Below are 22,233 nucleotides of genomic sequence, written 5' to 3'. Positions count from 1 at the left end.
TTGTGTGTGTGTTCGCACAGTGAGTGCCGTGTTGCCGCACTGCGAGTGGAATCGGTTCCGTGAAGCCCGGTTTCACCCCGTCTGGACTGCTGGATATTGTGTTAGCCTAGTGCGTCCGAGGGAGAACTTCCATCTTCACTCAAGTATTGACCTGTACTAGTCAGTCGCCTGTGGTTCCTGCATTAAGCTTTTTTTTTAAAAAAATGCCGTACGTGTAGGCGGTTTCCTTTTCACAGACCGAATCGCTTGACACACAGGTCTGATACCCAAGGTCTGTTTTATTTTTCTACACAATGATGAAGACTTGCATTGTGTTCACTAGTATTGTTCTAAGTTTGCCAAAACAAACAAACAAACAAACAAAAAAACCCAACAGCAGTGCAGTACTGAGTGATAAGTCATAGTGACTGCAGCTCCTTTGCAAGGTGACTCAGTGGCCTGCAGTGAAACCCGGGCTGCCAAGCTGTCTCACTCTGGTTCCCACCGTTAACCAAAGGTGAAGGAAAGCCACACGGTCCACGGCCTTTGAGCTCAAACTTGACTTACACAGCAAGTGAAGCCACACGGAGAACAAGGTCAATGTCCCTCCCAGTGAATCGGGAGGAACTCAGTCAGCCTTTTAAGAGGCAGAAGGGAAGGAATTCAGTCAGGCAGGGCTGCAGAACCAAACTGGAGGGCTAGGTGTGTGTGTGTGGGGGGGGGGGGGCGTCCCATGGAGACCAAGGTGTGAGGTGTGCCCCCAAGCCTTAATACTCCCAGAGGCTCCTTGCCAGGCTGCTCCTCCCCGGGGCCAAGGACAGCTCCATCTTGGTGTCTCCTTGGCCGCCGCTGAGCTGCAAGGCAGGGTCTGGGGGAGGGAGCACTGCGAGTCTGGCCTTGCCTTTGGGAACCTCTCACCTGGAACCATATTATACAGCCTTGACTGTTTTTAAAACAGAAATATATAATTCTCGGTTTATTGTAGGTACTTCATCAGTGTTCAATAAATAAATAAACACGTAGAACAAATAGTCCTGCCTTCCTGCTGCATTTGTCAACGTGGCCATAAAATTCTACAGAGTCCGGGGAGCTCTGCACAGCAGTTCATACAATACTTCCCTGCCGGCGGCTCCAGGGCCCCACGTTCAATCCCCAACAATCCCAATAAGCCAAAGCTGAGCAGTGCTCTAGTAAGAAAGAAATAAAGGGCCAGTTGGCGCACCTGGTTGAGCACACCTGTTACAATGCACAAGGACCCTGGCTTGACCCCCCAGTCCTCACCTGCAGGGGGAGAGCTTTGCAAGTGGTGAAGCAGGGCTGCAGGTGTCTCTCTGTCCCTCCCTCTCTACCTCCCCCTCCCCTCTTGATTTCTGACTGTCTCTATCCAATAAAGGGTAATTTTAAAAAAAGTTTTTAAAGTAAATAAGAACATCTGTTATGATGCTCAGTGAACCAGGACATTGCAAAAGCTGTGAAGCGGGGGTGGGGGGATAAGTGTTAATTAGTCCTGTGGTCTTGGGTCCCACAGGTGGGAGGCCTGCTGCGAGTCCAGCATTCGCAATGAGAGTTTGATTCCAAGCTGTACAGGTCTAAGGGAACTCTGCAGCCTGCCCAGAGCTTAGGAATTCCCGTTACTGAGGAAATCGAGGGTTTTCTAGAGCTCTTGCAGGCAGAACCAAGTCACACCCCTGGCACCAGACAGGCCCCACTTGACTTCAGGCAGGCACCAGACCATAGGACTAGACCTAAGGTGGGCCTTCTCCCAGCTCTCACCGCAGATCATCTCTGGACGCGGGCTGCTGCCCCGGGTTCGAGGTGTCCTGGAGAGCACCCAGTGTTGGGTCTTTGAAGAAGCCCTTCTCAGGGAAACCGAGCGAGGTGTCTTAATGGTTCAGGTTTTCTGAGTCTCAGTGAGCTCCCCAGCACACCCTGGTAACTTGTGTCTGAATATTCCCTTTAAGAACTTGTGCTCTGGGGGTCAGGCGGTAGCGCAACAGGTTAAGCGCACATGGCGCAAAGCGCAAGGACCAGCTTAAGGATCCCGGTTTGAGCCCCCGGCTCCCCACCTGCAGGGGAGTCGCTTCACAGGCGGTGAAGCAGATCTGCAGGTGTCTTGTCTTTCTCTCCCCCTCTCTGTCTTTCTTCCCCTCCTGTCTCCGTTTCTCTCTGTCCTATCCAATAACATCAAAAAATAAATAACTTACTAGTAATTTAATAATGGTTGACAAGATTGTGGTGTAAGGGGTACAATTCTACACAGTTCCCACCACTAGGGTTCCATGTCCCATCCCCTCCATTGGCAAGTCCCCTATTCTTTATCCCTCTGGGAATATTAACCAAAAATCATTATAGGGAGCAGAAGATGGGAGGGAGGTCTGGCTTCTGTGATTGCGGAAAGGTTTATTTTGTAGGTAAAAAGAAAAAGGTAGGTGCCGGGGGTCAGGCGGTAACGCAGCAGGATAAGCACACATGGACAGACTGGAGTAAGGATCCTTGTTCGAGTCCCTGGCTCCCCACCTGCAGGGGGGTTGCTTCACAGGTGGTGAAGTAGGTCTGCAGGTGTCTCTCTTTCTCTCCTCTCTCTGTCTTCCCCTCCTCTCTTCATTTCTGTCCTTTCCAACAACGACAGCAATGGCCATGGCAACAATAACAAGGGCAGCAAAATGGGAAAAATGGCCTCTAAGAGCAGTGGTTTCATAGTGCAGGCACCAAGCCCCAGATATGAGAATAGCTGTTCCTGCCCCTTTTTTGTGGGCCGTTGACTTGGATGATAGTTTTCCATCCTTTCGCTTTGAGTCTATGTTTGTCTTGTTGAGTTAGGTGGGTTTCCTGTAGACAGCATATTGTTGGGTTGTGTTTTCTGATCCATCTTCCTACTCTGTGCCTTTTAATAGGTGAATTTAGGCCATTGACATTTATTGATATCAAAGATTGAAGATATTTTTATCGCCATTCTTGTAGATTTTTAGAGTGTTCTGAAATATGGCCTATTTATGGTGGTCTGACTGCTTATAGAAGACCTTTCAGAACTTCTTTCAGGGCAGGCTTGGTGATAGTTGATTCCTTCAACTGTTGCTTGTCTGAGAAGGTTTTGATGCCTCCCTCTAGTCTGAATGACAGTCTAGCAGGATACAGTAGTCTTGGCTGAAAGCCTTTCTCATTGAGCACTCGATAGATATCTTGCCTTTCTCTTCAGGCCTGTAGTGTTTGTGTGGGGAAGTCTGCTGCTAATCTTATGGGTTTTCCTTTGTAGGTGACTCTTTGTTTTTCTCTTACAGCCTTCAGGATCCTTTCTTTATCCTCATTCCTTTCCATTCTAAATAGGATGTGTCTTGGTGTCTTTAAGTCTGGGTTAATTCTGTTTGGGACCCTCTGGGCTTCTTGAACCTTTATGTCTTTGATGTTGTATAGACTAGAGAAGTTCTCAGCTATTATGTCCTGAAGAATGCTTTCTTCCCCTCCCTCTCTTTCTTCCTCTGGTAAGCAAATAATGGGTATATTGTTTCTTTTGAAATCATCCCATAGGTCTCTGTTGTTGTTTCCAGTATCTATTAATATCTTTTTGAGATCTCTTACTTCTTTTTTAGTTGTCTCTAATTCATCCTCAATCTTGCTAATTCTGTCTTCAGCCTCATTTATTCTATTCTCTCTCCCCTCAACTGTTTTCTGGAATTCATCTATTTTGTTACCCTGTTCTGATACTGTTTCAGCTTGTTCAGCTAGTTGGGTTCTTAGCTCAGCTATTTCAGCTTTCAGCTCTCTAATAACCTTGAGATAATTAGTTTTTTCTTTCAGAGTCTCATTTGTTGTTTCTGCATTTATGATGACAATTCTTTCTAACTCTTCCCTCACTCCTGTGATTATTTCCTTAACTAGTGTTTGGGTGTTGACCTCATTATTTTGTGCTTCACCCTTTGGGGGGCTTTTAGCTGCACTCTTCTCCAGGTTCATTTCTCCAATATTTCTTCTTGTTGGTTTAACCATGTTATATAGTATGTTATGAGGTCCTTCTCTCAGTACTTTTCAAATTACTGATCACTCTTGCCTGGATTGACATCTGTCTAAGTAAGGTACTTAAAGGGTTCACAGTTGTGGAAATTGACAGTTATTTCAATAGTATTTTAATCCCTGAGTTGGAGCACAGTGTCTTAAAAGCCTGTTTTGTTCTTTTTCTTCCCTCTAGGCTATGGGAGCCTGAGGGCTTTTAAACTATCAATAGGCTTCTTAGCTTAATCACTGACTCCTGACCAAGAGATAAAGCAGGGTGGGGCAGAGATAATCCAGTGGTTATGCAAAGAGACTCTCACAGCCCCACCACTAGGCCACGGAGGTATAGATCTTCTCCTGAGTTTCCTGGTCAGTTCTCTGTCCCTGGTGTCAACACAGGGCCTCCCTGCCACTGCTCCAGGATCTGAGGGCAGTAGCAATGGAGACTCACAGTTGCATTTGGTGAGTCCTAGGGGAGTCCTCTCCTCCCTTCAGCCATCTTTCTGTTGGTGAAACAGACTGGAGGTGGTGTCTCAAGTGGTAAACTGCCGGACTGTTACCAGCCACTGAATCTCTCCCTAGGCTCCTCTCTGTCCATGAGCCACACGGGTTTGCACTCACCGGTGGTTTGGTGGGTTCCTGATGTCATTCTAGTCCTGCCTTGTTGCGGTCCCAGGTGGTCTCCTTTCTTTGGTATTTATAGTTGACCTGGGAGAGGAGAGGAGAGAAACACAGCTGCTGCTGCCCTGTAGCCTCGCCTCCCAGCACCAAGGCCCAGCAGTAACCCTGGAGGCAAAAAAAAAAAAATGTGCCTAGCTTATGACTTCCCGTGATACCTTGGCGGGCTCCTCCTCCTGCCCTGTCCACAGCTCAGCTCGAAGGCCTTTCAAGGGAAATGCATGGGAAGCAGCACCCCCCCCCCTCCCCCTCCAATCTCCTGAGTGTGTGTGATTTCTTCTGGGCGTGGTGGCAGTGCCTGGCAGCACTTACTTAACTTGCTTGAGCCGCAGGTCCCTGGTCTCCTGCCAGTGCTTGGTGACTGACGATTGGAGTCAGCACTTGCTGAGCCGGGGTGTCTGGAGGGGGCGGGAGATGGGCTCAGAGGTGGCAGTGCTGGGGCACGTGGAGGTTGGGCTGACCTTGAGCCTGCAGAACCCCCCCAAGGGGGGCTTCCATGTCATCCAACTCATCCGAGATGAGGACGGGTCACCTGCTGTAATGGATGGAGACAGGCAGGGAAGAGCGTGTCTTCTGAGAGTTTTCCAATTCCTGTTATCCCCGGCTCCAGTGTGCCTTCTCCTGCTGAGAAAACTCTGATGACCCTCAGAGGTTGGTGTCTTTCTATGGTGACAGGAGTCACAGAAGGTGACCTCTGTGGGACGGTGTCCTCTCCCTGTCCTCTGACTGACGGTTTGCATAAAGGGCCCAGCTGGCCCGGCTCTAGTGCTGTTGGCTGTTAGGACTGTATGTCTCGGGGGGGTTCTGGGTGGACACTGTATGGAGGCTGCTTGCTGTGCCGGGTCTGTAAGCAAGCTCCCACAATCCCTTTGGAGAAAGGAGGGGAGGGGCCAGGTGGTGGTGCACCTGTTTGAGCACGTATGTTACAGTGACAAGTACTGGGGTTCGAGCCCCTGAGTCCCACCTGTAGGGGGACAGTTTTGTGAGAAGTGAAGCAGTGAAGTGTCTCTCTGTCTCTACCCCCCCTCCCCTCTCGATTTCTAGCTGTCTTTAATTCAATAAATAAACATTAAAAATGTTTAATGAGAGGGAAAAGAAAGAGCTATTCTGTTTATGTCTGCACTGCATTTTATTCATTACTATTATTTTCATTTTTATTTATAAAATGGAAATATTGATAAGACCAGAGGGTAAGAGGGATACAATTCCACACAGTTCCCACCACCAGAACTCTGTATCCCATTCCCTCCCCTGACAGCTTTCCTATTCTTTATCCCTTCGGGAGTATGGACCCAGGGTCATTATGGGGGTACAGAAGGTGGAAGGTCTGGCTTCTGTAATTGCTTCCCTGCTGAACATGGGTGTTGACAGGTGGATCCATACTCCCAGCCTGCCTCTCTCTTTCCCTGGAGCAGCAGGGCTCTGGGGAGGCAGACCTCTGGGACACATTGGTGGGGTCGTCTGCCCAAGGAAGTCAGGTTGGCATCATGGTAGCATCTGGAACCTGGTGGTTGAAAAAGAGTTAAGATATAAAGCAGAACACATTGTTGACTAATCATGAACCTGAAGGCTGGAATAGATGGAGATTTGGGGTCTCCATTTTGGGAAAAGCTAGTAGGTCTATTTTAGATATATTCCAAGAACTTCACTAGTTCTTGCCTGAGCCTGACAGCTAACATGCAGGTGACCTAAGTTATTGTCTGGGGGGATGGTGTCATAGTTTTATTGGCGTGATTAAGGGTTTACAGTTGACAGTAAAATATAGTAATTTGTACATATGTAACATTTCTCCATTTTCCACATAACACTCTAACGCCCCCTCCCCGCCTAGGTGGGTCCTCCGCCATCATGTTCCAGGACCTGAACCCCTCCCCCGACCCAGAGTCCTTTACTTTGGTGCTGTACACCAACTCCAGCCCAAGTTTGTTCTATGTTTTCCCCTCTGTTCTCATTTGTGTGCTCTACACCCAAGCTCTGGGAACAACACACCAATAGCAAGAAAGGCACTAATTCCCAAAACCTCCTTACTTTGGCTTTCCTTCTCCAAGGAGGATAGAGCTTGGTCCCACAAGCCCACACCACCCACTCAGCCTGACCTTGTGCACCTCACTCTGCCACCCGCCACCGAAGGCTCTGTGGCCTTTTTTTTTTTTTTTTTTTCCCTTCCAGGGTTATTGCTGGGGCTCAGTGCCTGCACCATGAATCCACTGCTCCTGGAGGCCATTTTTCCCCCTTTTGTTGCCCTTGTTGTTGTAGCCTTGTGGTTATTATTGTTGTTGATGTCGTTTGTTGTTGCATAGGACAGAGAGAAGTGGAGAGAGGAGGGAAAGACAGAGAGGGAGAGAGAAAGACAGACACCTGCAGACCTGCTTCACCGCCTGTGAAGCGACTCCCCTGCAGCTGGGGAGCCGGGGGCTCAAACCGGGATCCTTACGCCGGTCCTTGCACTTTGCGCCACGTGCGCTTAACCCACTGCGCCACCGCCGACCCCCTTGACCTTTTTTTTTTTTCTTGCAGCATTACCTGACTAGGTGCTCTGGATGCAAATTGCAGGAGCACACCTGAAGGCCCCTCCCTAGCTCTCGAGATATCTTTGGGGCAAATCACACACACACACACACACACACACACACACACACACACACACACACTGTATGTCTTGTTGCTAGGGTGCTCTACTATAGAGAAGGGCTTAGATTTGACAGTGCAGTGAAGACATCCCCCCTCCAGGCTCTGCCTGCACACGAGACCTGTTGAAACAGACAAGCTCTGCTCTTAAGCTCTCGGATCAAATTGTTGGTTGGATTCAGATGAATCAAGCTGACGGCTTGGGGCACCCGTGAGAATCTTGTGGCAGCCGGGGGGGGGGGGGTAACATACAACAGAAATGTCCTGGAATGACGGGGACAAGTAGACACAGCACAGCATCTCTCAGCATTCTGGTTTTGATTTGTTGTTGTTGTTGTTGTGGTGGTGGTGGTGGTGGTGGTGGTGGTGGTGGTGGTGGTGGTGTTTTTGGAGTCCCAGCCCAAGCTCAGGGCTCAGGGCTCTCAAGGTTCCAGCCAGCACGGCGCCGATGAGGGTGGGATTTTGAGGTGTGAGCTTTAGGAGACCAGGCTCAGGGTGAACATCCACTCCCTGTGGATTCCAGGGTCTTGATGATCACTTCCTTTTGGCTGTTCTGGGAAGTGGGCAGGCAGGGAAGCCAGTGCCACCCACCGAGCCTGACCAGAAGGCACCGGGAGACGCGATCACTTCAGCTCCCTGTCACTGTTTCAGCAGTGACATGAGAAAATGCAGCCTGCTCTCAAAATAGCCTGACACACCATCCTCGAGGATACAGGTTCAAGCCCCCGTTCCTGCTGTGGTAGCTGCTTCTATCAGTTTTGCAGTGCTGAAGGCCCTCTCGCCCCCCCCCCCTTAAAAGAAAAGAAAATGGCCACTGGGAATAGTGGGGTCATGTAGGCACAAGTCCCAGCAATAACCCTAGCTGCAAACAAAAAACTAGACAATCAAGGAAGGAGAAGGAAAAATGTGACCCACAATAATGAGAAAAATAAATCAATATGCCCAGAAAGAATATATCCAGATGATGGATTCAGTAGACAACTTCAAGGCCAGTTATTCTAAATGTGCTCAGGGACTTCAGAGAAAACAGTACAAGGAGAGGAAAGACTTTGTTAACACACGCACACACACGCACGTTAATCTTTTGTCTATTATTGGATAGAGATAGACATTGAGAAAGGAAGGGGGAGATAGGGAGAGACAACTGTAACCCTGCTTCACCACTCATGAAGTTTCCCCTGCAGGTGGAGACCAGGGGCTTGAACCTGGGTCCTTACACACTGTAGTGTGTGTGTGCTTGACCAGGTGCACCGCCGCCTGGCCCTCTTTAATTCTTTTAATTTTTTTAAGCTGATGAACTTTTTTTTAAAATTATCTTTATTTATTTGATAGAGACAGCCAGAAATTGAGAAGAAAGGGGAGACAGGGAGAGAGCCACCTGCAGCCCAGCTTCACCACTCATGAAGCTTGCTTTGTGCAGATGGAAACTGGGGGCTGGAACGTAGGTCCTTGCACATTGTAGCATGTATGCTCAACCAGGTGTGCCATCACCTGGCCTCTCTGAAAAGTGTATTTCAAGAGAGGAAGTATTTCTAGACATTAAGAGGAATACTTTATAATAGTTCACAGCTGAATTCATCCAGAAGACAGAAAACTGAATAGAATTGTACCCCTTTTATCTTACAATCTTGTCAATCATTATCAAAGCACTAATAGAAATGCTAAGAAAAAAACGTAATAATATGTATGCATTTAATAGTAAAACTCCAAATGACATAAAACCAGTCCATTATAAAATAACATGGAAAATTAAATCAAATCAAAAAGGAAACGTCTATGCAAGCCCTCTTAGTCACCACGACTGCCTGGGTAAGGATACTATCCTTGGGCACTATTCAGGTGACAGGAACACCGGGAAGCAGCTTTGGCTCTGACCCCCGGGAGCTCACAATAGGGCTGAAATACAGAACACACACAAAGAGAGATTAAAAGATTAAAAGATGTGTCATGTATTTCTCCTTAAACTCCTGCCTTTCAATTCTTGAATCAACTAAGTCATTAAGCTCCTGTTGGCTGTTTTCCATCTTGAAGTATTAGTGCATCGGCCTTACAAATGTCCTGGGAACTGCCGCGCCTGCTGCCCCAAGTGCTCCATGCCCCCCACCCCTACCCCAGGTCCAGCCAGAGCCCTCACACCAGGTCAGCCTTGGAGTTAGGTAAGAACGGAGCACTCCCACGGTGTCCGGATTCCATGTTCCTGGGCTGCCAGCGGCCTCTTCCCCTGCCCTCCACTTACCCAAGAAGCAGACACTGGGGCACGTGGCGCAAAGCACAAGGACCGGCATAAGGATCCCGGTTCGAGCCCCCGGCTCCCCACCTGCAGGGGAATCGCTTCACAGGCAGTGAAGCAGGTCTGCAGGTGTCTGTCTTTCTCTCCCCCTCTCTGTCTTCCCCTCCTCTCTCCATTTCTCTCTGTCCTATCCAATAATGAACGACATCAACAACAATAGTAATAACCACAACAAGGCTACAACAACAAGGGCAACAAAAGGGGGAAAAAATGGCCTCCAGGAGCAGAGGATTCATGGTGCAGGGACTGAGCCCCAGCAATAACGCTGGAGGCAAAAAAAAGACACTGAGGGGCCGGGTTGTGGCACCTCTGATTGAGCACATATGACACAAGGACCCAGGTACGAGACCCTGGTCCCCACCTGAAGGGGGAAAGTTTTGCGAGTGGTGAAGTAGGGCTGCAGGTGTGTCTCTGTCTCTCTCCCTCTATCACCCCTTCCCTCTTAATTTCTAGCTGTCTTTATCCAATAAGTAAATAAATATAATGCAAAAAGAATTAAAAAATAAAAAAGAAGTAAACACTGAGCCAGTAGGATGATACGTCTTCAAAAAATGAAAAACTTGAGAGTTCTCAGAGTGATTCACACTCATTCGGGCTAATTAGCTTAGTAAAGCCCCACTTAAGAGAGAAGCCACTCCCTGGGAGGAAAAAAATTATTTTAAAACATCCACTCTCTGTACACAATTTAATCCTTGACAATCCAGCCCTGTTTCCCAAGGAGAGTCCCTGGAGGTTGTGTTGAGATTAGAATGGATTACCTGCTACCACCCCCAGTCCAAAGATCTTTCCAGAAACCCTCAGCTCAGCAAAAAAGGCCTGTAATTTTCTCTTTCTTTCTTTCTTTCTTTCTTTCTTTCCTGTGAACATTTTTTGAATTTTTGGATAGGACAGAAATTTGAGAGAGGGAGAGGGAGGAAGAGAGAGACCTGCAGACCTGCTTCATTGCTTATGAAGCAATCTCCCTGCAGCTAGGGAGCTGGGGGCTTGAGCCAGGATCCTTGCACTTGTCCTTGCGCTTCATACTGTGTGTGCCACTGCCCAGCCTCCTTGTCTTTTAATAAGCCACTGAATTTATTTAACCCATTCCTTTCCTGTGAAAGATACAGTCATCTTCGCAAAACACTTCTGCAGGCCTTTGCAGTTTCCAGAAAGGGAAAAGCAATTGCCCCAAAGATCTGCCTCCTCCAGTCTTGCCTGAGAAGGGGCCTTCTCTCTGCACCTTTGTTGGGGCTCTTGGGTTAGGGCAGCTCTGTGGGATGTGGAGAGACTTAGAGTCAAAGAAATTGGGGGGGGGGGTCGGGCAGTAGTGCAGCAGGTTAGGCGCATGTGGTACAAAGCGCAAGGACCAGCGTAAGGGTCCCGGTTCGAGCCCCCAGCTCCCCACCTGCAGGGGAGTCGCTTCACAGGCGGTACAGCAGGTCTGCAGGTGTCTGTCTTTCTCTCCCCCTCTCTGTCTTCCCCTCCTCTCTCCATTTCTCTCTGTCCTATCCAACAATGAACGACATCAACGACAACAATAATGACCACAACAAGGCTGCAACAACAAGGGCAACAAAAGGGGGAAAAAGTGGCCTCCAGGAGCAGTGGATTCATGGTGCAGGCACTGAGCCCTGGCAATAATCCTGGAGGCAAAAAAAGAAAAAGAAATTGGAAAATCAAGTGCAAGGGCCAGCATAAGGATCCCAGTTTGAGCCCACGGCTCCCCACCTGCAGGAGGTCGCTTCGCAAGTGGTGAAGCAGGTCTGCAGGTGCCTATCTCTCTCTCCTCCTCTCTGTCTTCCTCTCCTCTTTCCATTTCTCTCTGTCCTATCCAACAATGACAACAGCTATGACACCAGTAACAACCACAACAAGCACAACAACAAGGGCAACAAAATGGGGAAAATGGCCTCCAGGAGCAGTGGATTCATGGTGCAGGCACCGAGTCTCAGCAATATCCCTGGAGGCAAAAAAAAAAAAAAAAAAAGAAAGAAAGAAATTGGAAAATGGAACCTATTCTTTTTTTTTTTTTTTTAATAGGACAGAGAAATTGAGAGGGGTGGGGAGAGAGGGAGAGAGACAGACACCTATAGCCCTGCTTCACCACTTGTGAAGCTTCCCCCCTGCAGGTGGGGACCAGCTTGAACCCGGGTCCTTGTGCCTGATAACTTGTGCTCTCAGTCAGGTGAGCCATCGCTCACCACCCACCCTCCCCACCCCATCCCCTGGAACAGGTTTTTAGCTTTGTCACCTCCGACAGGGGAGCTCTGAGGAGACACGAAGGATTATGAAGTCTTAGTGTCTCCATCAAAAGCAGAGCTTATTCACAGTGTGTGTGTGTGTGTGTGTGTGTGTGTGTGTGTGTGTGTGTGTTCACACTCGTGTAAACTCTACAAGTAGTCACCCCTCAAAGGTTCCTGTCTTATCTCCCTTACACACTTTCTCCCTCATGACTGGTATGTGTCTTTCAGAATCTGGGGAATTAGTGACTGTCAGAAATTTGCTCCGCTGCCTCTTTCTCCTCCAAGGGAAAGAAAGTGTCCTGTCCCTTTGTGTGCTATCATGGTGTCTGGTATGATATATATAAATATATAATTTCCCTCCAGGGTTTTCACTGGGGCTCAGTGCTGGCACTAAGAATCCACCGCTTCTGGAGCCATTTTTTTTTTTCCATTTTACTGGACAGGACAGAGAGAAATGGAGAGAGGAGGGGAAGACAGAGAGCAAGAGAGAAAGACAGACACCTGCAGACCTGCTGTACTGCCTGTGAAGCTTCCCCCCTGCAGGTGGGGAGCCGGGATCGAACCCAGACCCTCGTGGTAGTCCCTGCACTTTAGAGGATATCTCTAACTTCTTGGTGGTGTCAGGGGGTAAGCTGGAGACCTAGATGGGTAGGGATGCCCCGGTTCCAATGTTAAGTCCCATACATTCAGAAAGAGAGGGAGAGGACAGACACGAGAGCATCCCTACACCACCCCCCGGAACTCCCTTGGGTACCAGGAATTGAACCCCAAAGCCTCACACAGAGTGATGCCTTCGTTCTGCCTGCTGCACTTCCTCCTGACTCCTGGAGGGTGTCAGAGTTGAGTGAAGCGCTCCCTCATTTTCTTTGTACTCACTTATTTATTGTGATTTAATGGTTATTTACAAGATCATAAGTTGCTAGATGCATAGCTCTACCCAACTCCTACCGTAAAATTAACTGTGCCTCACCCTCCCAGCAATAACCCCCATAGTTCTCCCAACGTCTTAAGGAACATGTTGGCTATGTTATTTATTATTTTTTACAAGTTTATGCATTTCAATTTGCTGTAGTCCACATATAAGTGAAAGCATCCACTCGTTGGCCCTCACTTCCTTCCTTCACTGAACTTAATCACCTTTAGTTCCTTCCATTTTGTCCCAAGAGACAGAATACCATCTTTTTCATTGCCCAGTAATACTCCAGAGTCTATGTCACTTAATTTCTTTTTAAAAATATTTTTATTGACTTTTTAAAAAATATTTATTTATTCCCTTTTTGTTGCCCTTGTTGTACTATTGTTGTAGTTATTATTGTTGTTGTTATTGATGTCTTCGTTGTTGGATAAGACAGAGAGAAATGGAGAGAGGAGGGAAAGACAGAGAGGGGGAGAGATAGACACCTGCAGACCTGCTTCACTGCTTGTGAAGCGACTCTCCTGCAGGTAGGGAGCCGGGGGCTCGAACCGGGGTCGTTAGGCCGGTCCTTGCACTCTGCACCACGTGCGCTTAACCCACTGCAATACCGCCTGACTCCCTTTTATTTATTTTTTTATTACTGGATAGAGACAGAAAGAAGCTTAGAGTGGAGAAGGAGATAGAAGGAAAGAGACAGACACCTGCAGCCCTGCTTCACCACTCATGAAGCTCCCCTCCTGCAGGTGGGACCAGGGGTCTGAACCTGGAACCTTGTGCACTGTAATGTGAGCACTTAACCAGGTGCACCACCCGCCTGGCCCCTACCATAACTTCTTTGTCCAGTCATCTCTCAATGGGAATTTAGGTTGCTTCCATATTTTTTGGCTATTGTGAATAATGCAGCTATGAACTTGGGAGTGCCTGTGTCCTTTGGAATTAGTGTTTTGGATAAATGCCTATGAGCATTTAACCCCCCTAACCCTCACCCTCACCCTCACCCTCACCCTCACCCTCACCCTCACCCTCATCCTCACCCCTCTTCACAATTCTCCTTGATCTTCTTTTCAGGACAAAAATCCAAACTAAGCCCCCAAAAGCAGACTTTTCCCAGTCTCCCTCAGCTTTCTCACAGAGACAACTCCCCTTTAAGCCGAGACCTTGGCCTCCTTGTGTGGGTAGGGTAAAGGGTGCAGAACTTGGACAGCAAGTCCTGTGTTTAACCCAGCTCCCTCCCCTACCTGCTGGTGACATGTCCGCCAGATGGGGGCTGACTGTGGGGGGGGAGCAGGACAGGTCCTCTGTGGTTCCTACATCTTCACACTCTCAAGCCTGAAGTGGACCTTCCTGTAGTGGCTGCTCTGCTCCACCTCCTGCTCCCTTGGTTCTAAACTCCTGTCCCCCTTCCTCCGGCTTTGGGGTCTGTCCTGGTGCCATGTGGAAGCCAGGTCGGGCCAGCATGGGGCTGAGTTCTCTGGAGAGCCAGGCAGCAAATGGCGGGGGCTGGGGCTCTCCTAGCCGCCTTCCACCTTTGCTCTATCGCGGATGACTGCAAGTCCACAGGCTGCCGCTGCTCACTCGGGCTGTGCCGTGGGCCCAGGGATGGATTAACTGTCGTCTATCCCTCCAGACACCACCGTCTGGTGCTGCTGAAAATATCCTGCATTTGTAACCCAAATCAAAGCGGCCGCACATACACCGAAGAGCCAGCAGCTGACAGTTGTGAGGGCTGGAATAGACGGAATTCCTGTGTTCCCACAAAGGCATGTTTGATAAGCTGTTTCAGGAGCAGCCCAGGGCTGGGTCACAGGAAAGCAAGACGCCATCTAGAAGGACCAGCTAAGGGGTGGAATTTCAAGCGTGGGATGTGCCAGGTGCCCGCTGTGCCACCTTTTCATACCTGCAGCCCTCCAGCCTCCCTTCTCCCTATTGCAAGACAAGACTACTGGCCCCGCAGTGGAGATGGGGGCTGCTCTGGCTTTGTACCCAGGCCTGATTGCTGTAAGTGAGGGGCCCCTGCATCTGACCCAGACAGGACATAGCTAGAGCTAGCCTTGCCTGGGGACGAGGGTCTGAGGTACAGATTCTTGCTGGAACCAGTGGTTCAGGGATTCAGAATAAGAGCAGATTTGGGCAGAGAAGACAAAACAGCAATATTTTAGGGTTTCCTTGACATGTGGAGGGGGCATGGAAGTGTTATTGAGGAGACATTGTATTTTCTTTCTTTTTAAAAAAATTTTTTTTTTATTATTGATGAGGTTTCACTGCTCCAAGAAATTTTTGAGACAGAGAAACAGAAGGAAAGAGGAAAAGACACCACAGCTTCCTCCAGTGTAGTGAGAACCAAACTCGAACGTGGGCCGCATGTCTGAAAAAGCACCTTTCCAGATGGCCTATCTTGTTGGCCCTTAATTCTTTCTTTTTTTTTTTTAATGAGATAGATAGATAGATGGATAGATAGATAGATAGATAGATAGATGGATGGATGATGGGAGAGAGGGAGAGAGAGAGAGGGTGAGGGAGAGGAAGCGAGGATGGAGCTAGAGAGCAAAGTACTAATGCATTATCTGTGAAATCCTACTCGGTTCATCTTGGGCTCAGGCAGTGGCGCACCTGGTTAAGCGCACACATTACAGTGCACAAGGACCCAGGTTCAAGCCCCTGGTCCCCACCTGCAGGAGGGAAAGCTTTATGAGTGGTGAAGCAGGGCTGCAGGTCTCTCTCTTTCTCTCTCTCTCTCTCTCCCTTACTCCTTCTACCCTCTCAATTTTTCTCTTTCCCTCTCCAATAATAAATGAATAAAAAAATTAAGAAAAGATTTAAAAAAGAGAAAGTCCCGTTTCATCTTTATTGCTCCTGTGTGGTGTCAGGGATTGAACCCAGGGCCTCACGCCTGTAAGGCTTTGTTGCTGAGCCTTCTCCTCAGTTTGACCCTCTCCTCAGATTCTTAAACTTTCCTAAAGGCCTTGTTAATATTTGACTTATCTGTGCTTTCAAGGGTGCAACATGCTGGTCTGATATTTGTGAGAACCATACAAGGGCCTTTGGCGGTGAGCCTCGCTGCTGTGTGTCACCCTGGGAAGGCCACTTTTAGGATTCTCTCTCTCGGGACTTTCAAACTTGCTCTGTAATGTCATTGACTGTATCACCATTCTGTACACACCCTTTCCACACCTTTTGCCTTTATTCAAAATTGCAACTGCTCGACCCTCTTCATCTAGAATATTTCCTTGATTGATTTATTTTGTTAGTGATCTAGTATTGATTTACAAGATGATAACATAGTAAGGGCCAAATTCCACACCGTTCCCACCGCCACAGCTCTGTGTCCCCATTCCCTCCATTGGAAAAAATGCAGCAGTTTGGGAGTCGGGTGGTAGCAAATGCAGCGGGTTAAACGCAGGTGGCGCAAAACGATAGGACCGGCATAAGGATCCCAGTTCGAGCCCCCGGCTCCACACCTGCAGGGGAGTCGCTTCACAGGAGGTGAAGCAGGTCTGCAGGTGTCTATCATTCTCTCCCCCTCTCTGTCTTCCCCTCCTCTCTCCATTTCTCTCTGTCCTATCCAACAACGACGACATCAATAACAACAGTAACTACAACAGAAAAACAAGGGCAACAAAAGGGAAAATAAATAAATAAATGCAGCAGTTCTCCCAAGGTCACAGACATGGGCTATTATTTCTATAACTATTTATCTACCCTTATATGTATTTGCCATTTTTTCCCTACGGTCCTGCCTTGTCTTCCTTTCTAAGTCACACCTACACTTGTTACTACTTCTGAATGTCCTTTCCTTTCCCCCTCTTCTCTCTGATAAGGGAAAACTGTGCTTGGCTTCCTCTGTTGTTTTCCAGCTTTGCCTCCCTTTTTGTGATGATACAAAAACAAGATTCCTGCTGACAGACGCTTCAAGTCCCGGTGGAACTGGGGTTCAGGGCCCTGTGGTCTTATCACCCTCTTCTTTACCCCTTTGGGAGTATGGACCAATGTTTTTTTTTGGGGGGGGTTCAGGAGGTGAGAGTAGAACATTCCCTTTCTAGGGAAGCCTGAGTAGTAGTTAGCAAGACTGTTCTATCTTGAGTTATGCACGGTGGCTTCTCCTAAGTCCTTTAGCATCTGGTCCTCCTAGTGGAGGAGACACTTGAGTACTGCCAGGGGCCTGGAATGTCCCCAAGAGGGTAAGAATAGCCACAGTGAGTGATGACTCTTCAGCCTTCTGGCCTCTGCAGCTGTCAGGATCGCTCTGCCTCAAGGCAGGCTCAGAAAACCTGACTTCCTGCTATTGGGCTCAGTGGGGCTCTCCAGCTCTCGCCTTGAAGTGTCCTGCAGAGACATCTCTTCCTGCAGAGGCTTCCGGCCCCAGCCTGACTCTCTGGAGGCATGGACATGCTGGGGTTCCTCCTTGTCACCGTAAGCTGTAATGTAACCATCCTGGGTGAGTAGAGGGAACACCCCCAAACCCTTAGCCTGGCTTTGTTTCTATGGTTTTGCTCCAGTCCCTCCCCTGCTCAATGAAAGCCCTGTCTGTCCCCAGAGGGGAAGGCACTGTGGATGGCAGGCTTTGCCTAGTCGCTCTGGCCTCACGCTCCACCATCTTTGGAAGTAGCCTGTGACCGAGTGTGGCTCCTAGGCTTGAAATTCTGAAGCTATTTTGATGTCCCAGGTTTCTACCTCACTTACTCATGATAGACTGAAGAAATCTCGTTAATTTAGAATAGCTGGACAAGAGGAAAGGGAGTCCTGAATGATTAAGAATTCAGAAAAACTGCATAGTTGCAGAAAAACAGATTTGATTTGGGGCATCATAAAGCAGCATGAACTATAAACGCTGTGATTGGATGAAGACTTTGTGGACCATCCATAGAGAACACTCACTGAGATTAGAAGACCTTGTATTTGCTACGCACGGTTACGGGAATGTGCGAACAGCCTTTAAAAGAAGTCCTTGACTTCTAGTTGTGAAGTTAAAGCAGTATGCATATGTTTTTTTCTCTTTCTTTCTTTCTTTCTTCCCTTCCTTCCTTCCTTCCTTCCTTCCTTTCTTTCTTTCTTTTTACCAGAGCACTGCTCCGCTATGGTGGTGCTGAGGGATTGAACCTGGGATTTCAGAGCCTTAGGCATGAGAGTCTCTTTGCATAACCATGATGCTATCTACCCCCTCTATGTTGATTTTTAACACCCAGACTTACATGTAATATCCTACAAGTCTACTTCAATTGAAAAAAAAAAAAAACTAGAATAGGTTGTACAATATCTAATTTTTGTTGTTGTTGCTAATTAAAAAAATTAATAACAAAAACAACACCTCTCCAAAGAACAAAAAGAGTGAGGCTTTATGTCATAAATTTGCTCAACCAAACTTTTTTAATAGGCTTTAAATCCAGGGGCTATTACCAAAAGTCTGAATTAGCAGGGATATATATAATCATCTTTTCTGTGCTAGGCTTTTAATTATCTTTACATTCTTATTCTTTAATTTTTGAGTGGTAGTTTGGTAAAGGTTTATAGGATTACAGGGTAGTTTCATGTCCCTCCATAACCACTGTAGTTCTTAAACTCTGAGACACAGTTTGCTTGCTTCTGTTTTCTGCAAGTTCATGTGCTTTAATTACATTTCACACATAAATGAAACCACTGAGTACCTGTCTTTCACCTCTAGTTCCTTCCATTTTCCCCTGAAGGATACAATAAAGCCATTTTACTGTTATTATTACTGCTTTTTTTTTTTCTTTTTCTAACCAGAGCACTGCTCAGGCCTGGCTTATGTCAGTGAATGCTGGAAATTGAACCTGGGGCAGATGCCTCAAACATAAAAGTCCTTTGCGGGAAGTCAGGCGGTAGCGCAGCAGGTTAAGTGCAGGTGGCGCAAAGCGCAAGGACCAGCAGTAAGGATCCAGGTTCGAGCCGCCGGCGCCCCATCTGCAGGAGCGTCGCTTCACAGGCGGTGAAGCAGGTCTGCAGGTGTCTGTCTTTCTCTCCCCCTCTCTGTCTTCCCCTCCTCTCTCCATTTCTCTCTGTCCTATCCAACAACATCAATAACAACAACGACAATAAAAAGACAACAAGGGCAACAAAAGGGGGGAAAAGTCCTTTGCGTAACCACTATGCTGTCTCCCAAACCTCACTCTCACCCCAGATCTTTACCCGGGCTTCCAAAGATGGGCATTTAGGCTGCTTCCACTCCTTGGCAGCTGTGAACATGGGGGTGCATTCGCCCCTCTGAATGTTTGCTTGAAGCAGGCAGAGTCAGCATGTTTATAGTACGTACTCAATGATCCTTTTACATTTTTTAAAATTTATTTTGGATAGCGACAGAGAGAAATTGAGAGGGGAGGGGGGAATGGAGAGGAAGGAAGGGCGTTTCACCGCTTGGGAGGCTTCTTCTCTGCAGGTGGGGACCCGGAGATGGGGGGGCCTGCACTCGGGTCCTGGCACATTGAACTATGTCTGGTGGCTACCAGGCGTGCCACCACCTGACCCCCGCCCTTGCATCCGCCAATGCTGCATGCTCGCTCGCTTTCACTGGGGAAGCAATGCACACATGCACGCAAACCCCGCTGACCCGAGTGCACTGAGCAGCAGCGTGCAGGACACCTGCCTTCCCGCATGCATGCGGCATGCACCAGTCTGTCCGGAGCCCCTGGGGGAGAGGCCTCCAGGAAAACACCGGGCTGTGCTCCTCCCCTCTCTCTCAGGCAAGATCTGGCTGCTGGTGAGCGTGCTGCTGCGGCCGGCGGCGGTGGTGCTGGCGGGGTGGCCCGTCTACCAGGACGAGCAGGAGCGCTTCGTGTGCAACACCCTGCAGCCGGGCTGCGCCAACGTCTGCTACGACGCCTTCGCGCCCGTGTCGCCGCTGCGCTTCTGGCTGCTGCACAGCCTCCTGGTGCTGCTGCCGCCCGCCGTCTTCCTGCTCTGGGTGCTGCACCGCGCCGCCCGCCTCTGCGCCTGCGCGGCGGGGCCGGCCCGCCTCGGAGGCGTGGTCGAAGGCGGGGCCGGGGACAGGGGCGGGGCCCGGGTCCCGGCCGTGCCCGACTTCTCGCGAGGCTACGCGGCCCAGCTGTGCGCACGCAGCCTGGCGGAGGCGGGGCTGGGCGCGTGGCAGTACGTGCACGTGGGGCTGGCGGTGCCGGCGCGCGTGGCCTGCAGCCGCGCCCCCTGCTCGGGCGCCGTGGACTGCTTCGTGTCGCGGCCCACCGAGAAGGCGCTGCTGGCGCTCGGCCTCTGGGCGATCAGCGCGCTGTCGCTGCTGCTCAGCCTGGCCGACCTGCTGTGCAGCCTGCGCCGGGCCGGGGGCTGCAGGCCGGGGACCCCCGCCGCCCAGGGCCGGGGTGCAGAGCCGCCGGGGGAGCACGGCAGCGGGGTGCTGTCCTCCGCCAGCCACGGGGGGCCGGGGCGCAGCCCCCCGAGAGAAGCCCGGGACCCCCAGAGGGGAGGCCACGCCGGGACAGAGGAGCCTCGGCTGACGCCCTGCAGCCAGCTGGCCTGGCAGCCCCCCGGCAGCTCTGGGGGTGCCCCCCACCTGCGAGCCAAGAAGTCCGAGTGGGTGTGAGGGGCCGGGTGGGGGCCCTGCACGCCGAGGCCTCCAGGCCGGGCGGGGTGCCCCCGGCTCAGTGCCCCCGGCTCAGTGCCCCCGCTACCACGTGCGGGACCCAGGTTCCAGACCCGAGGTCCTCACCCGCAGTGGGGCCGGGCAAGCTTCAGGAAGGTGAAGCAGGGCTGCGGGTCTCTCGCTGTCCCCCTTCCAGCTTCTATCAAAGTTAAAAAAAAAACTTTAAAAAAATATATATTTTTTTAATAAGCCACCCCCCCCACCCTCCCCCCCCCCCCCCCCCCGCCCAGCCGAAACCTTTCTCCATAGTCCCCAGAGAACCCGGGGGCAACAGAAAGGCTGGGAGCTGGGGCGGGCATGTGCATTTGGGGGTCCTCAGACATGCACCCCACCCCCCAGCTGGGGGTGGGCCTGGGGGCTGCCTGGCCCGGGCTCCTTCACCACTGAACCCCACGGACACCTGCCCGCTCGAGCTTCCTGGAGAATTCTTAAGCGTTTTCATGCATTTTTCCCGCTTGGGTATGAGAAGACTCGGCTGTGGGAGCCACCATGGCAGGCTTTAGTTGAACTGATGCTCCAAACCCCTTGAATAAAAGCCACGCTGACTCTGCTGTGACATCCTCCTTCAGCTGCCTTCGGTGCAGGAAATAGGCTGATAAACAAGTGGGGAGGAGGGCTGCATGTGTGTGTGTGATTGTGTGGTGTGTGATTGCATGGTGTGTGATTGTGTGGTGTGTATGTGGTGTGTGATTATGTGGTGTGTGATTGCGTGGTGTGTGCATAGTGTGTGCGTGGTGTGTGATTACGTGGTGTGTGTGTGGTGTGTGCATGGTGTGTGATTGCGTGGTGTGTGATCGCGTGGTGTGTGATTATGTGGTGTGTGCGTGGTGTGTGATTGTGTGGTATGTGATTGCGTGGTGTGTGCGTGGTGTGTGATTGCGTGATGTGTGATTGATTGCATGGTGTGATTGATTGCATGGTGTGATTGGTTGCATGGTGTGTGATTGCTTGGTGTGTGGTTGCGTGGTGTGTGCGTGCTGTGTGCTTGATTGCATGGTGTGATTGGTTGCATGGTGTGTGATTGCGTTGTGTGTGGTTGCGTGGTGTGTGAGTGTGCCTGCAATGATGCAGCTTGCCATCTCGTGTCGAGTGGCTGTAGCATGGTGGGGGCTCCTGGTCCTGCCTTGGCATTCCCCACCGAGGGTGCTGTGACAGCAGTGACAGACCTGGGCTCGGGGCCGGCGTGAGCTCGGCCTAGTCGTCTCTGCACCTCAGTTTCCTCCTGCACTGGGCAAGCTGCTGCCGGCTTGGAGTGCGGCCTAAAGTCACCAAGGGGAGGTCACGCCGAATCCTGGGGTCGAGGGAGGAGATGGGCCAGCTCAGCGGGTCAGCGAGAGGGAAAAGAGCCGTGTGGACGCTCTTCCAGGATGCCATGGCCCCTGCGACTCCCAAGCAGGAGCTGGTTGGAGCATGAGGGGCCTGCCCTGCCCTGCCCTTCACTTCTGCACGAGTCAGAACAGCCGGCCCGGTGGACACATGGAAGCCTTCCAGCTGCTCTAAAGAGGACCTTGGCCAGAGGGCCATGTGTCAGGATGGAGAATGACACCCTCCTTGTCATCTCTGTCGGATGTCAGAGATGCCATTGATGAGGGGAAAAAACAAAATCCATGAAGATGTTAGAATGACCGTGCATATTCATTTAAGAGGCAAGCAGCAGGGCCAGGCGGTGGTGCCCCTGTTACCATGAGCAAGGGCCCAGGTTCAAGCCTCTCTGGATTCCACTCTACAGGCCCTCCTACTCCTCCTTCCTCCCACCCCTCTCGCCACTCGGTTCTGTTGTGAAAATCCACCAGCTCATTTTCGGTTTGGTCAGTCTGATCATCTGCTTCGTCTCTTGATACGGCTTAGGGGAAACTCATCCAGTGTTTGTTGTTCTCCTGACTTAGTCGACTTTGCATCATCGCTCCATGCTCCTTGCGTTTTG

The 22,233-nt window shown here is 50.1% G+C and overlaps 1 protein-coding gene across 1 annotated transcript; it reads left to right on the top strand.

The window, feature by feature from the left end:
- The first annotated feature begins 16,757 nt into the window (after positions 1-16,757).
- Positions 16,758-20,249, top strand: GJD4 (gap junction protein delta 4). Its single transcript, XM_007524032.2, has 2 exons — positions 16,758-17,135; positions 19,396-20,249. Exons 1-2 carry the CDS (start codon positions 17,081-17,083, stop codon positions 20,247-20,249), a joined length of 909 nt encoding a protein of 302 aa, XP_007524094.1. The 5' UTR covers positions 16,758-17,080.
- The last annotated feature ends 1,984 nt before the right edge of the window (positions 20,250-22,233 follow it).

Source organism: Erinaceus europaeus, chromosome 6, assembly GCF_950295315.1.
Source record: "Erinaceus europaeus chromosome 6, mEriEur2.1, whole genome shotgun sequence".
NCBI classification, from domain to species: Eukaryota; Metazoa; Chordata; class Mammalia; order Eulipotyphla; family Erinaceidae; genus Erinaceus; species Erinaceus europaeus.
The sequence above is the reverse complement of the archived record's forward strand: the minus strand, read 5'-3'. Positions and strand labels throughout refer to the sequence as shown.

Coding starts and splice junctions, on each gene's coding strand:
- GJD4 (XM_007524032.2), top strand. CDS start 17,081: ATGGACATGCTGGGGTTCCTCCTTGTCACCGTAAGCTGTAATGTAACC. Junction 17,136..19,395: donor CTGTAATGTAACCATCCTGG/GTGAGTAGAGGG, acceptor CCTCTCTCTCAG/GCAAGATCTGGCTGCTGGTG.